This window comes from Cyprinodon tularosa, unplaced genomic scaffold, assembly GCF_016077235.1.
Source record: "Cyprinodon tularosa strain WSP-4 unplaced genomic scaffold, ASM1607723v1 ctg60, whole genome shotgun sequence".
Lineage (NCBI taxonomy): Eukaryota > Metazoa > Chordata > Actinopteri > Cyprinodontiformes > Cyprinodontidae > Cyprinodon > Cyprinodon tularosa.
This window is the reverse complement of record NW_024039341.1, coordinates 949916-967042: the sequence shown is the minus strand read 5'-3', so window position 1 is coordinate 967042 and position 17127 is coordinate 949916. Positions and strand designations below refer to the sequence as shown.

General features: G+C 37.3%; 1 protein-coding gene across 4 annotated transcripts in view; it reads right to left on the bottom strand.

The window, feature by feature from the left end:
• The window catches only part of cadm4 (cell adhesion molecule 4), a 278976-nt gene that overhangs the window by 32946 nt on the left and 228903 nt on the right, over nt 1-17127 (bottom strand). For all 4 annotated transcript variants that reach the window (XM_038307100.1, XM_038307097.1, XM_038307101.1 and 1 more), the window contains exons 3-5: nt 16456-16743; nt 6905-7066; nt 641-731 (exon numbers count right to left, since the gene is read on the bottom strand). In XM_038307100.1, the coding sequence (XP_038163028.1) occupies nt 641-731; nt 6905-7066; nt 16456-16743 (541 nt within the window). The remainder of the gene's footprint in view (nt 1-640; nt 732-6904; nt 7067-16455; nt 16744-17127) is intronic.

Here is a 17127-nt window from a genome sequence, read left to right as displayed (position 1 = left end):
CCCTATTCTGCATCTTTCTGCACAAAAGTTGGAAGAAAAAAAACAACCATGCCGGACAGTAATGCAGACAGTAGTCTTTATTTTCAACCCTCTTGAAAATATTGTATTTTTAATGCACTGGCTGTGGTTGGGAAATAAATTGATGATTGCAAGATGTGCTCCAGCACTATATGCCATGTTTACTTCAGTAAACAAAGAGCAAGCTCGCTGGTGATGTAGTTTTTCTCTTCTACTGCGCATGCGGGACACTTAAGATGTGTGAATGCAATTCACACATTAGATCACATATAAGTCACTTATATTTGGAAATGTGAAAAACCAAGCAAAAGAATCAGATCTCACAGCAAAAATCGGAATTGAGCATTAAAGGCCTCCTAAGAGGTGCAGGACAAAAGTTTTTAAGGACCAGATTCTGACATCTCTGCTAAAGCTTCAAATAATTATTTGGCCCTTTTTCAAAGTGCCAACTTCATCTGCTTTAGGAGGGAAAATCAAGAATATCGGTGAATTTACTTACATCTTTGAAGATTTAGTCAAAAGTAATTGTTGAAAACTTTATCCAATTACATCAAGTGTCAGGTAAATTTCATAAACACAGTTCTAGAAAATGGCTTTTTCAAATACAAACAGAGACACTTACAAAGGATTCCCAGTGACAGAGCAGGTGAGGCTGAGAGAGTCACCCTCACGCAAGATCCCTGTGGGAGGAACAATTCGCACTGTAGGAGCAACTGTGGAGAAACAGATAAAAAGTGAAAGTTGTCAGTTTCTGGGTACAATGGTAAAATGCATACGAATCAGATCATAAAAGAGCAACAGTTCAGATGGGAGGTGGAACAAAACGGAAAAAAGAAAAGAACAAAAATTAGGACCAAGGGAAAAGTGATAAAGTGGCAGGCGGAAGGGTCTCTGACATCTGTTTCCATGGCAACGAGCCCACAATACTAAGATTGTGACACCTGTTATCATAAGCAGTCCACCGTTCCACCAGCTGCTGTACTGTGTTGAATTCAATAACACAGCAACAGGAAGCCAAATCCACACAGACGACAGAGCCATTATTGCCAGCTCTACGACTGGAGAAGCCACTAGCTTTGAGAATGTGGAGACTGATAAATATTAATCGTTCTGATCTATCAACAAACAGCTAAGTACATGTGGCAAATTAACTGTTCTCAAACGCTGAGGCAGAATTACTTGCTGGGCATGAATCATATCTCCAACAGTAAATATTTATATATGCCTGTGGAATATTTGACTTTGCAGAATTATGGACATATTGCAGGATAAGGGTCTTACTAAACTGCCAGGGATGATGATATGAAGAGAGAATAAAATGTGTATCAGAATATGGGTTTTGGTAGTAGCATTCAGTCTGTGAGTGGAAGTAATATGTTCTAGGTTTTATGATTTATAGGTTCTGAAAAAATTGCATTAATAATATGCACCAAGTTTTCTACTTGGGGAAGCTGTTAGGTAAACAGACATATGGGAAATAATGATGTCATTGAAGTGAAATCTCACTAACTGGAATAAAAGAGGAAAGAAACATCATGGAATTTAATAAAAGATATAAGTATTAAAAATGCATGCATAATAAAAATAGCATAGGATTGTTTATTCCAGACAATTGTAAAACATGTTTACTGTAACTTAGTCTAGATTTTCCACAAAAATTTGACAACAGTTTTGTAAAAAATGAGCAAAAGCTGAGTGGGATAAGAATAAATATATAAAAACATTTTCCACAACATTTCTCATCAAACTCTACTCCGGTTAACACAGTATCTAAGTCCATCTGCTGCCTTAAATGGTAAATGGCATGTGCTTATATAGCACCCTTTGGTCAAGTCAGGAGACTTGACCAAAGCGCTTTACACTACATTCATTCACCCATTCACGCACACACTCACACACTGATGGTGGCAAGCTACATTGTAGCCACAGCTGCCCTGGGGCTCACTGACAGAAGCAGGGCTGCCGTACACTGGCGCCACTGGGCCCTCTGACCACCATCAGTAGACAATGCAGGTGAAGTGTCTTGCCCAAGGACACAACGACAATGGAAGTCGGAGCCAGGGCTTGAACCGTCAATCCTTCGATTTCAGGGCAAACTCCTACATCTAACGCCACTGTCGCCCCTTAAGCTCCTATAATAAACTGCTTGAGTATTTTTTGGTCCAATCTTAGCTTTTTAAGGGAATGGCAAATAACTTAAGACTAGTTTGTTTTATTTTTTTCCTTCTAAAGACCCATAAATTACTTTGGTAACACCTGTTGACCCTGTTGTTCAACTTCTCTACTCTTTTACTATGTAGCACATCGGGATTTGAAGGCCTTTTAATTTCTTTACTTTTGGTCAGATTATTTACAGATCAATAAGAAACAATGTTCTTAGTGATTTATGAAGTATAGACCAAGGTGCAATGCAGGGAAAACATGAGTGAAAATATTCGACTGAACAAAACCAATAGCTGGAAGTCTACATATTAGTAATGATAACATTATACAGTGAACCTTCGCTATAACGGGGGTCACTTTTCACAGCCTCGCTGCTTCACAGATTTGCATCGTGTTCTGCACTCTGATTGGCTAAACAGTCTCCACGCTTCTTCTCTACCTGTGTGTCGATAATGTTATCGTTAATATACATGTAAGCAACACAGCTTGCTAATTTTTGGTTTGCAAATTTTCTCCAAAACCCATAATGTCAAAAAAACATTCTGCACTGACAAAGGCACTTGCAGACCGGACAAAAAGGACAAGGAAGATTCTAACTATCACAGAAAAAGTTAAACTTCTGGACGTGCTAAAGGACGATAGAAGCTAAATTGCTGTAGGTCACCATTACGGAATTAATTAATGTTCCGTTCGTTCCATAAAGAATGAGGAAAATAACATAAGGACGACGGCAGCAATAAGATGCAAAAAGGATTGCAACTGTCCACAACAAGACCATGGAAAGGTCTCTACATTAACTTTGTGGATTAATGACTGCAGAAAAAAGAACTTTACACTGGATATGAACTTTATCTGCACAAAAGGTGGAACACTGTGTCAAACTGACAGCAACATGACAGGGAAGAGGAGGAGGATGCAGATACCTGGCCATCAATGAGTCCTGTTCAAGCAATACAAAAGCGCATTTAATGCTAGCAAGGGCTGGTTTGAATAATTTCATAAACAATTTGGACTTGAAAATGTTTCTCTGCATGAAGAGACCGCCTCTATCAATACTGCTGGAGAGTAAGATTTTGTGAACCATAAATTTAATGCAAGGGGGATATCAGCCTGAACAACTTTTTAACAATAATTGTAAAAAAAAAGAAAAAAAAAAAAAAAAGAAAAAAAAAAAAAGCCACTACTACATGGATTTCGCCTGACACAGGTTCATTTGGGAATGTACCCCCCACGAAAAAAATGAGGGTTCACTGTAACAGTAAAAGACCAAAGATACTGGCTTTATATGAAATTGATTTAGTTATGAAACTAGTACAATAAAAACTTATGTTAATGGAAAAATTATAGAAGTACAGTTAAAATGAAAAGGCTGTGATTAGAAATGTATTTATAATGACTCATCAACATATTAGACTAATAAATGAATTAAACCCCAGCTACAGTTTGAGGCTTACTAACCGACTTACTTTATTTTTTAGTTTTTTGCTCTTTTCCAAAGCACATAATGAATGTCAGAACACCTTGCAAATCCAAATGGACTTCAGTGATTTTTTTTTTGGTAGCAAGAGTCATTTTGTTAAGTAGGACAAAAATATAAAATAAGTTTAATTTGTCTTCAGGAAATTGCCATGCAGTAAAATATGTATTTAATTATTACTAATAATTTATATTGAAAAAGAAAAAATATTAAGCTTGAAGTTTATTTCATTAGTGTGACGTTTGCATCTCATGTTACACTCAAGATTTTACTTTTACAAAAAGAAATATTGGCACTGTTTAATGTAATTTTTTCTATACCTGAAACAGTCACAACTGTTCCAATTTATAGACGTCTGTCTGACATTTTTGGATTTAAGAACAAAATAATACTGTGAGAATCTTTGTTTATCAGTTGATGTTCTATAGCAGGATCTTGTTTTTATACATAGCTGATTATCTACAGCCCTTTCCTGCAGGTGCAATGGTGGATGAGCCTGACAGTCAACTCAGTCTATAGCACATTTGAAAGCATAGCTTTTAAAAGATACCTAATGGACTTATCCTAATTATACCTTTATCTAGCATGTCCCTGGCTGGAGCTTCAGCATTTGTAAGCACCATTAGAGCAGTGACACAGAGACGTGACTGTCTGTATGTAAAAGCAAACAAAAGGCAGCCTATACCTGCCGCTTGATGCCTTTTTCTCAGGTGACGATCGTGATGTCATGTCTGTATCAAAGTGATTGAGCGGCTGCCTGACCCAGAGCGGAGAGGAAGATTCAGGCCTTTTATTTCCCCTTTCTCTACCTATAGAACACCGAGCATTTTGTACTTTACTGGAGCAACATAATATACTTGGTGAAGCAACATAAACAGCCAAACCATTTTGTGGAAATGCGAGTGGGGGTTACTAATCTCACTGCAAGGGAAGGTTAGAAAGAAAAACAGAAAAAGATTTTATGGAATTTAAATGTGTTTCTCCACAAACAGTCTTTTCTTAAAAACACAACAACAACAAAAAAAAACTTTTCTTGGCCATAAGTCAATAGGATCTCCTCCTAATTGTCAATCATTTTGGTTATATTGGTAACTGGTTATATATGTTTATGTAAGGCCTTTCCTATTTTCACTCACCGGTGGTGAGTCTGACATATGGGAAAGTAAGCTTGTATGAGCGATGCAAAGAGCAACTTTGAAAAACAGAGCGTGCATGAGGAGAAATGGGCTCGTGTATACTCTCACCCATGTTTAGACTTAGAATTAACTTTTAATAAACTTTTATTATCATTTTGTATACACAGATTGTATACAAAACAAAATTTTGTTTTGTACAGCTCTCATGGCATTTCACGGTCTCAAAGTACAGCAGTGATCAAATGTACACACTGTGGGAGAAAAAACATGGTGCAAAAAAACACATTGATATGGTAGGTTTCATGCACAGTCTGTGACATGATTTAGAGTTTTTTCAACATTCAGCAGTCTGATGGCGTTGAGGTAGAAGCTGTTTTGGAATTTCCTGGGGTCATTTATAATGTTACGAGCTCGGAACAGGCTGCTGGGATGAAATGTCTTTTATTGTTGATCCTCTCTGCTGTTGTCACTACTCTCCTCACCTTCTTCCAATCTGCGGCGCTGCAGCCTCCACACCACACAGTGAGACAGCAGGTCAGAACGTTCTCTATTATGCTTCTGTAGAAGGTGGTGAGGATGGGTGGGGGCAGGTGGGCTCTCCTCCTCTTCTGTAGGGAGAACATGAGGACAGCCCACCTGCCTCCACCCATCCTCCCCACCTTCTAGGTTATCTTAATAGGTGTTCCCTTATGGGTGCAGGTACAGGGTTGTGCATGTGCATTTTTTTTTTTTAAGTGGAGAGGGGGGGTCTTTGCGAAATTTGCGAAAATCCTCCACTATACCTTTAGCTTAGTTTTGTGTGTTTTCTCACATCATTAGCTGAATGTACCTTTAAACTGTATGGATGTACCTGTCATTTATTTTAATGTATCTTTGTTTAATGTATCTTATGAAACTTTGCTGCTAACTTTGGATTTTTGTTCCTGGTTAAGTAAAGGTAAAAAAAAAACAGAAAAAAAAAACTCCAACTGTTCATCAAATGTCAGAGAAAAAGAACTAACTGCTAGCTGCTAACAGAGCAGACAACACTTGAAACTTCTACTCTATTACTACAAACAAGAAAAACTAAATGGTACTTCTCAGTTTTGCATTAATCACATCTCATTTTCTTCTTATGAACCAATTATTGTGCTTTGTCTAGTCTGATCTGCCAAATATAAGACTACATCCCTACTGAGAATTTGTCTTGGTTCCCTGAGTGGATATGAAATTTAATGAAATAAACTTGCTGTGATGATACAGACTACTACCCATAAGCCGCTAATAATTCAGAAATCAGCATTCAAAGCTTCCCAAGCATTGTAAATTATAGGACTATTTCCCTCTTTTTTAAATGATGCATTTTATTGCCTGTGGTTCAAAACAAAGAATTTATGCACTGATTAAAGCTGAACAGGATCATTTTATATGGAAAAGAATAAAAAAGAAAGAAAAAGAAAAAACACTAGGAGAGATATGAAATGACGACTGCTTCTGTTAAAATACATAAATATGGTATTTTAAGGTTTCTCAACAGTGCTGCAAAAAACCAGCATTGAGATCATGATACCTTTCCACTATATGTGATAAAAATTGTTTACAATGTCATCTTAATATAATATCTAATGGAATAAAACCATTCAACGGATTTGATGCTCTTTCTTCACCAAGACTGAATCAGAATTTACGGCTTCTGCAATCAGATACTGATCATGGCTGATGGTCCTCAAATCTTCGTACATACAGTGCTTATCAGATTAAAGCTTTCCTTTTTTATAATGTCTATGTTGGTAAGCTCTGAAAACCACAGGCCAGGATCCTGACTTGGCAACAGGTCTATTTCTGCACAGCAGGATCTCTACGCATACGGCTGCTCTCACACTGGGCTGCTCTGCATACCTAAGAAAATCTGGTCTAAAATAAAACGTTTATTGTTTGAAAAATGAGGCTCTAACTGTGACCAATTTTTGCAGGGAAAACTTTATAATGAAAAGTGTTAAAGTTTTAATGTAGGAGACAGCAGCACAGATGGAATAATGACTAGTTTTGAAATATTTAGAAATGAACATTAAGCCTTTTAATCTGCTTGACAGGTTGTAAAAAAGTGATGTAATAAGGCAAGAGGACTTACAATACACGTCCAGCCGATAATGTCGAACCCTCTTTTGGCCGCTCAGTGCTGGGTGGAGTGCCTCACAGTTCAGCGCCGCCCCGTTATCTTTCCTCTCCACCGGGATGCGGATGGTGCTGGACACGCTGAATGTCTTTCCATTGTCCTGCTGCGATAGAACACCTAAAGAGAGGATGGGGGATGAATGTGGGAGTTAGCAGCAAAAACACAAATTTGTTCTTTCTCCCACCCCCCCAGCAGAGTTATCACAGTCTTAAAAGGAGAAGGCAGCAGGGAGGAGATTGTTAGCCAGGAGCGCAGAGGGGGGGACAGAAAAAGTACGCCAATGGAGAGGTAGAAGTTAGTAACAGATGAATGAATTTTTTAGAGCTTCAACAGGCACCCACAGAGGGGAGGATACGCAGAGGGCAGAATGAAAAAGGGGCAAGAGAAGAGAAAGCAATTTGCATCTACATTTCATGGCAATTATTAGCAGCAGCACCGTTTGTATTCAGATAGCAAATCAACTAAATGTTTTGTGTGTCTGCATCCAAAAGAAAGGGAGAGGGAGCAGAAGGATAAAAGAGGAAATATGCATAAACCAATTGAGATTTTAACTGGAGCAGACATTGGGTCGGGGAGGGGGACATCACAGTAAAAGTGTGACACAAAAAAAGAAAAGGAGGCAATAGAAATATGATTGATGTGGCTATGGATGTCAATATGTTTGAAGGAAAGCAGACATGAAAAAGAACTATAAGAGTGCCAAGCAAGATTAGGGGGAAAGGAGGAGAGACACAAGGTGGGAGGAGAGAAAGCCCGGCCGTCCTAACGGGACTTGACACGGTCACGTACCGGGAGTTTGTGCTTGTTTAGGCAGAATACAACATTACGTTTATCACGCTGAGTTTTCAATTATTGCCTGCAAGCAAATGAAAGTTGGCCTAATCGAAACCTGGGAGATGGCGGCAGTGGATTCTGATGAACAGAAATGAGGGAATGGTGGAAAGATAGCGTCTTAATTAAAGAGTGCCTCCTATATCTGCTGGGATCTGCTTCTAACCTTTGGTGTCACAGTTCATTTAGCTCAAGGCCAAAGGAGGATGACGGTGTAGAAAGAAAACGGGAGGAGAAAAAAAGAAGGATAAAGGCACAGCATCTGACAAGAGGAGTACGGTTCCTGTCTTTTTGAATTTTGAGGGCCTCTGCAAACTTTGTGCTAAAATGAATTTTTACCTTGTCAGGAGTGGAGTTCAACAAAAAAGGAAAAGTATCAGATTAAAAGGAAAAATCATGGAAGTAAGAGGGAGGACAGAGAGGAATGATAAAACAGCTGTAATATGACAGCAAAGAAGTGAAGAATTAGGATGAAAGAGAAAAAGACTTAGAAAGGAAATGGAAAGAAGATTGTGCCTGAGATGAAATTTATGTGTGTCAAATTCTGACATCATCTATAACTGTTTAGTGTTCATTATCAAACAGTTCAAATGGCACTGCCTGAAAAAACATGTTATTATTTTGCACATCATCAAATGCTTGTAGCTTTAAGAAATTCCTTTTAGAGACTTAGACATGTAGCCTGGATATTTATTAAGCCATCCTGTGTAGAAAAACCTTTTGCTCCAGCTAAATCTGCAAGTGTGTTGGGATAAGATTTAATCAAAACAAATCAAATCAGTTTTATTTGTATAGCAGCAATTCAATCAATTCATTTAATCAACCATCTTTGCATCTCTACAGAATAACATATTTATCCAACCTTAACAGAAAAACACCTTAAACCCATTAGAATATGTATGAATATAAAATCTCACCTAAATCTGAATGGAGTTGGACTTTTTGTGGTGAATTGCAGCACATAAATATGCTTTCATCTTGAATATTCAACATATTCTCATTATCAGTTTGTATGAAATCAAACGAAAAGTTATGCACACTATTTCGTACGTTTTGGACGTTTTTCCTCAAAAAACCACATCAGTGCGCATGCACTGGCAGACAGAAAAAAAAGCAGATCCGCGGACGGACGTAAAACTGGGAAAAACAGTGCAATCATCACTTATTCATGTCTCTAACTACGTTGCTTGCTGTTTTATATCCTAGGGTTAGGGTCAGGGTTAGGGCTAATTGTAATTTATATTCTATATTCGTGAATGGTGCGTCAGATGCGCATACGACGAAAAAAACGTCCAAAACGTCCAAAATTACGGTGCATAACTTCTCGTACGATTTCATACGAACTCATAATGAGAATACATTGGAATATTCCAAGATCATCTTGAAAATTTTTATCTTTATTTGCTTTAATTCAGGTTTTATTTTTCTTTTATTTTCAACTAAGCACTCTGAATCATACTTTCCTTGTACTGAATTGTGATATACAAATAAACTTGCATTGCCTCACAAACCATTTTATATATGAAGGCTAAAAGGTTGATTTTTTTAAATCATGATATCAGATGCTTTAACATGTTTGGTATGCCCCCCCACATGAAGCGTTGAACTTTAAAAGCAACATCTAATGCATTCTCTTTACAGTAGTGTTCTGTTTTTTTTTTTATAATAAAGTAAGAAAATTGTCATAAATTCTGCGCTCTGGATCTCTGTAGCACCACCAGAGCGACCTCTCTCTCTGATTAGAGCTCTCGTTGTCATTTCTGGGAGAAAGCCACATATCTCAAGATTTGTGGTTAGATAAAAAAGAATTTTTTTTTAGAGGTTTAGTTTTTGAGGTGATGTTTCGTAGCCTAAATGTCAGCGTTCCTGTGTGTTAGTGAGTGAGAGTTATGCATCCCTTCCAGAGAGGATCTTTGTGGAGAACCTGGATAGCCTACACAGGTAAAGATAATGTTTCTAATCAGAGTGCTGGGCTTAAAAGAGCAGCAGAGCCTTCATCAGGGCTGGTTTCATGTGTTGTAGATGTTTCATTGCTTTCTAGTCTCTTGCTTCCCTCAAGTATTTTCCCTGACGTTTATTGGTTTTTGTTTGGTTTTCAGTATTTGTAGTTTGGATTTTTGCCTCTGGTTCCCTTCGACTTTCATTTAAACATCAGCCAAACTCATCTGTGCCTACTCCTCTCTGCATTTTGTTCTGTAACCCTGTAATGCCAAATGTATCATATTTGATACATACGGTTTCTGAAATGTTTTGCGTCTGACATCTTTTGCATTATTTATTGGTAAAAACTTTGCTCAAAATCCTATTGTACATAATCAGATATACCTGATAACAGAGGGCAGAAGAGTACACAAAAAATAATCTTGACTTATCGCATAGTAATAAATTATTAATATCAAAAATTTATTTCTGTTTTTTCTTTTTACATATTTTGTTAAAAGGCCAAATAAGGACTTCAAACAAAAAAAAAGTAATTTTCTGGGGTTTTTTTATTCTTGGATCGGGCTTTAAAGGGTTAAAACCTCCACACACCCTGAGACTAAATGTACTTTAACCTTGACCAGCCAGCTGTGTTCCTTGGTCTCGAAGACACTGCTCATTTACTAATATGCTACAACAAACCTTTCTAGGACCTCACTAAAAATGAAGATTTAAAGTTACATTAAATAATACATTGTGGGACTGTATTTGCTGAAGTAATGGTTTCTGAAATAAAACAAAAATGATTTCACTTCATTAATTAGCAGTGTCATATTTAGGGGGACTGGATGCATATGTTTAACATTTTTAGGGTTTTCAAAGCACTTATTTGTCCATCCACTTCATTATCCTTTGGTATTTTATGTTCATTTCCACAATTCTTTCAAAATTGTGCTTCTAGGAAAAACAAATACTTTAAGAGCAAGATGCACTGCAGTAAATCCCAACAGGGCTTGTCTGACTATGTAAATATTGCCCTGTTTTACGCTTTTTGAGGTCAAAGCCAACTTTTGTGATTTAATATATGCTGTATTTACAATCCAGAGATACACACAGTTACTTTCTATTGAGCTAATGTTGCTAACAGGCCTATTCGTTCATGATTTTTTTTCTTGAAAGTCAGTTTATCAATCATTTTGTCTGTTTGTTAATGAACACAGTGGAACGTGGTTTCTGTGCAAAGCTCCTTACAGTATGACTCTTCCCTTTGTGCACATTAGGGTGTGTGTAATTATATACACTGGAAGCCTCTGCTTTTAATTTTAATAATTTATGACCCCGTTCACGAAAGGAAGCCTCATTAAAACACACTGTATAGTTATAGGAAAAGATTATAAAAGATTTAACAGTCTACAACAGTGGTTTAGAACTTTGTTTCTTGCCAAAAGTATAGTGGTATAGTGTTGTTTAAGACGTGCAAAAAAGTATTTGTAAGGCTTGTTGAATAAGGTCAGGAGAAGTTTAGAACTTCCAGTTTCACACACAGATGTAAAAAATATTAAATTATTATTGTTTACTATAATCTGTAGTGATGGTTAATAAAACCTTATAAATAAATGTTTGTGTAAGATATAAATATAAGACACCTGATCGATAGCAATAGAATTAATATCCCCTAAAATCCTCTAAAATTCAACTGAACTCTGATCCAGAACTGCACAGTAGCTTTCCTGTGTTTAGGCTTTCATGAAATCCATAATGGCATGGCCTCCGTGTTAACCAAACAATGATTATAGGGAACGTATATAGCAATAGAATAGACACATAACCCGAGTAGACAGAATGTAAGAAATATCTATCTTTCTACTGACTGAAAAGGCTCAAGGTTTCAAGTTTCAATCTCTGATATGTCGTTGTGTCAAGTGCCCCATTCATAGAAAGATGTGAAAAGAGAGAAACTGAGTTAAATTAGGGTAACAGTCAGATATGGAGCTCTTGGAGTTATCATAAGCAAAGGATGAGAGGTTAGAGTTATGAATCTGCTTTCAAACATCTGAAACCAGGAGAGAGAAAAGCTGGTGATGTAAAATCAAAGTATGATCTCAACCTTTGTGATCTTGTGAACTTGTTAGATTATGTGCAAATTAGATTTTTAAGATTTTGATGACTCCATTTTAACCCTTTTGACCTAATCCTCCAAAAAAAAAAAATAAAGTCCATTAATATGCATTTACCAGATTTTTTTTTATCTAAAGCAAAAGAGAATATAACAATGGATTTTATGTCTGAACCTCGGAAATTGCAGATGTCAAAGATGGAGACGACCGTACCCTGAACCAGGACCTGGATGCGTTTTGGCCTGGATATAGCCTGAGACATACAGTCTGTTCATTAAACACATAGACCACAAGGAACACTGTTGCTTTATATGTTAGATTCAATGAAACTAACAGAGCAAATGAGGGTGAAAGGAATTGCTTATATCATTGGATATTTATAGTCAATGTGAAGCGTCAATGTGAGCTTTATTGTAATTTGATAATGGAGTTAAAGTCCTGCTGATGGTTAACTGTTTTGATTTTAAATTCTTTAGAGATTTTTGAAATGCCAATTTTATGTTAAAACAGCTACTGAGGCCTTGTAAAAAATAACTTTCCATATAAGTAAAAAAATGGGAATCTAAATGATACAAAAATACAAATAAACCATCAGAAACTTGGTATATTTTTGAAAAAGACAATAAAACAACAGGAAACAATGCATGAAATGGTTTTAAGGTAATTGCATCTTTGCAATATCAGTGTTAAAAAAAACTCTACCAGGCATTCAGAAACATTCCCTCGTAAGTATATCTACAGGGAATGATTTTTAATTAAATGCAACCAATTATAGCACCTTGTAAAGGCATTCATTCTCACACATTTTGTCTAATTTCAACAACAAATGTTTACATATTTTAAGAAGATGTTATATGTATGTTGTGAACGCAAACCAAAAGTGCCACTTTTCTTTCAATTTTTAGTAGGAAAAGCGAACAATAGTTTTAATAAAAAAGAAAATATCTAAACAGTGGGACTTGGCTTTACTCTGATCCTAAAGGAAAACTTGTAGATTTTCCCGAAAATGCAACTTCGAAAGTAAAACATGGAGATGCCAGCATCATGCTGTGGGATCAAAGAGTTAAAACTTGATGGGAAGTTAAAGCAAAACCCTAAGGAAAACCTGTTAGTGGCTGCAAAAGGATTGTAACTAGGCTGTGTTTATCATCTGGAAGATAATGACCCTAAGCATTAAATGTTTTTCACTTTTGCCTGGTGGGCCAGGATAAATAGTGGGGCCTTAATTAAGATTTTGTGAAATGGCACAAACAAATGTAATGATGAGTTATTGAGAGATTTCCTACTTTTTTATTGTTTAGATGTCAATCAATAAACTAATTAGGAACATTTTCCAACAGAAGAAACAAAATAATTAAACTTCCTTTAAATCTGAAATGTTGTTGTTCATCATCATTGGCTATTCAATGCACAGACAAGCACAGGGTCATTATGTACTATATAGAAATACTTGCTGTATATCACATGTATGTGTTGGTAGGCCATAGCTGTACCATCCTAGAATTAAAGTTCAGGGCCACACAAAATCCTTCCAAGGGCCACAAATTAATTTTTTAAGGTTCAGTCAGACTGAATGTGATCTGTCAGCACTGCGCATTTCAGATGCATAGTGTCGTCTATAATTCTCTTCTTGACGACTTAAAATTGAAGCTAAGTTTTATAAAAATTCAAAGTTCTTAAAAAGCAGAAAAAGACTCAAACCAAGATCAAAAAATTCAGGCAGGGGCAGCTGAGTCCAGGTCCAGTGTGTTTATTGCTAAACACAACACATTTACACTGAGCTGGTCACCGGTGAGCCGAAGCTGAACAAATGGTGAAGCCTGCTCCCTTTTATACATTTCTTATCGGTGGAAAACCCCCTTCAGAATATATTTCAGTCTTTGGTAAAGGTCACATTGATATTTATCTGCAAAACACGGTGACATTCATAGACACATCTCATTCTTGTGAGAGCAATCTCTCAGGCCATGAAAACATCTGGTGCATTCAAATCAGAAACTTATGACGGTTTAGTCACAAACATGTCAGAACACATCTTTCCCTTGCTTCAAGCCATGTCAGTCTGACCTATTGCTCCCCCTTCGTATCTTAGTCAAAGCATCACCCTTTCTGGGACCATTACCGCTCCGTGTGCCTTGAAAATAACAACTCTTTTTGTATGGCCAAATTTTGCTGAGCTGGGCAACCTTGAGATGTCAAATATTTCATTTTTATTGAGTGTGCTTTCTTATCACTAAGGGGCCTCAACCCTGCGTTGTCCTGCAGACCTCACTCCTATTGGCGCCAGGTGCAACAGCTACACATACTCACTACTCTGCTCTTCTCCTCTCTGGCCTCGAATGGCTCTTATAACAGTATTTGGGAAGACAACTTTAAACTTGTAAAACATTAACTTTATTTTATCTTATGATTAGTGCAGATTAATACACAACAATAGTGTTTATAATGCACCACATGATCAAATAGGAGGAGCTTCAGCTGCGTGAACCTTAAACTCCACCAATGTGAAAGAAAATGTGTGCTACTGTTGTGTAACAGATAATAAAGATTATTATTAGGTCATCTATCCCCCCATTAAGCTCCAAATTGAAAAATCTGTCTATTTTGGTGGTACTTGTAAACCTATCTCTGAAGAAATCCCTAATGTGGGCAGCGGGCAGTGACAGAGGGGGGTCTGTGCTGGAGGTAAGGGAGGATAATGAACAGTCCTTCTAGGGCTAAATGAAAATGGCCTTTTTTAAAAGCCACCTAAAAATCTCTTCAGAGCATTCAGTATTTGATCCTTTGTTCTTTATTTTATTATTATTATTTCCTTTCAATTCCATTTTGACTGAAAAAAGCTATAGTTCTTAACCTACGTCACAATCACAACAATGCTTGATTAGTTGCAGTGCTGCTGTTTGACAAGACCTCAGTTCTATCAAGTAGCACGAGCTGTAAATGTAAATTCATCACCCTCGTCTTGCACACCACATTCAGTCTGAATGCATCCCCTGGTTTAGTTGAAGCAGTGGTCTGAACTTCAGTCCTCTCAGATTGCCGTCCTGCAACATTTACATGAGCGTCTGCTTCAGCACACCTGAGTCCAATATAAGCTCATTAGCAGAGCTCTGCATAGCCTTGCTGATAACGAGGTAGTTCAGCCATTTGATTCAGATATGTAAGGGAACAGACACGTCTAAAGGTTTCATAATATCAACCCTGAAAGATTAGAGACCAATGCATGTGTACGTTGCTGCAGTAGAAATAACGCAAAAGCTGTAATTGCAATTTGGTACGGTTTGGTATTGATACACACCTATAAGATATGCATGCCACACCTTTTAGATTGGTATTTGTAAAAACTGTTAAGAATCTTTTAACCTTTATTTTCTACGAAATTCTGGACTGTTTTGTGTCTCTCACAAAAATCCTACTAAAATAAATGAAGATGCATGAGGATGTGATGTGAAAAAGTGTTTTAAAAGTTTTTGGGGTAGGAATACTTTTGTAATTCTATCAGCAAAGAGTGAAAAAAGGAATTTTTGCAATAGCTCCTTTTTTCTTTTCTGACCAGAAAAAACTAAGATTAACTGTAACCGGAATGATGGGCATGACAAAAACGACAGAAGGCTGGAAATATTTATGAACAAAATTCAAAATGAAGACAGAGTGATAGCTCAGTGTTTACTGATGATAGGATAAAAAGAAGAGACTGAGCCGTATGAATTTTAAAGCCTACTATATTTTCAGTGAATATCCTATCAGCTCAGGCCCAGTCAAATTCAAAAAGCTTGATTGGAAGAAGCTTCACAGAACAGATAGCCAATGACCCAAAACATATTGCAAAAGCCAACCAGAAGATTCTGGTGGTAAAAAAGATGAGCATCCTGCAGTGACCAGAGTCAATCCCTTGATCTAAAACCAACTGAGATGCATTTCACTTTCTGAAGCTTTATTAAAGGCAAACAGATGGGCTGATACACAAAGGCTGCAGCTAGCACTTGGAAAGGCACAGAAAATAATGCTTTACCAGGTGATGGTGCATCAGCTCCGCTCTAAGATCATCAGCAGATCACACATAAACATTCAGTGTAATTTAGAACTGCTTCATTATATGTTTGTGCCATAGAATGCACATTGACACAAAGATCTATATTTTGTTAAACAGTTTCTACTGAACCAAACTATACATTGATCTAGATCTCTAGAAATTATTTAAAAAAAGAAAATATTTGCAGATGTAGGGAATCTGTAAATCCTGGTATTACACAGCATAGGGTCTGGTTCTATAATAAATTGACGATGGCCTCTTTAAACAATCGAACTGCAGAATTACTGTCGCTCTATCGTAAAGAGGTGCTTAGATTGTAGCAATTTAAACAGAGAAAATGTTAGTTGAAAATTTGACAGCTCTACAGCTCCAATCCTAATGTTTCTTCCATCTCTCTATCTGTCTTCACCTGTTCTCTTTTCCTGATTCATCTGCCTTTCATCCTGTCAACCCATCAATCACTCCACCATTTATTCCTATTTTATTCTGCACTCAATCTGTGGTGTAACCCCACCTTTCTACCTGTCTTATACCAGCTCATTAACTTTCATATCCATCCCCCCTCATCATCTACCCATCCATCACTCTGAGATGCTTTCTCATACCTGATATTTCCCGGCCATTGCGCATCCAGCGTAGAGTGGCAGCCGGCTTGCTGCGTGGCGACACGCAGGTGAGCTCAGCCTCGCCCCCTTCAACAGCCTGCTGCTTCACCTCCACTGTGGGGGTTTCTGGGGGGACGGAAACCGAGAGCGTCGCCACCTGGTGGTGTGTGGAATCCGTGTAAAGCTGGCAGAAGTAGCCTCCCTCATCCGACACGCTGACGTTAGTCAGGGTGATGCGCACCAGCTGCGGCGTGAAGAGCACCATCTGGAAACGGTCGTCCTTCAGAGCTAGAGTTTGGTGGAAAAATAAAGGAGAATGTTGAAATAAGGAGACAAAGAACTTGGTACTATGTTGGAAGTGAACAAAAAAGGGGGAAGGGTAGGGTGTTAACTTTTTTGACAGTTATTCATTATTTTGCTCTTGGCCCATTTACTGTTTTAGATGTTATTTTATACAATCCCTCTATAATGAGTACAAACCCCTGTTTAAGTGCCACACTTCTGTGATGGAAAAAGATACGCTGAAGAAAAAAACAAAAAAAACAAAAATCAAAAGCTTCTCTGCATGAAAACTAACACAAAAACAGCACAAATTAAATGGAAAACAAACATATTTGTTAGAAGAAAAAAAATTAAAAGCTACTGTAATGTGATTGCATAAGTGTGCACGCA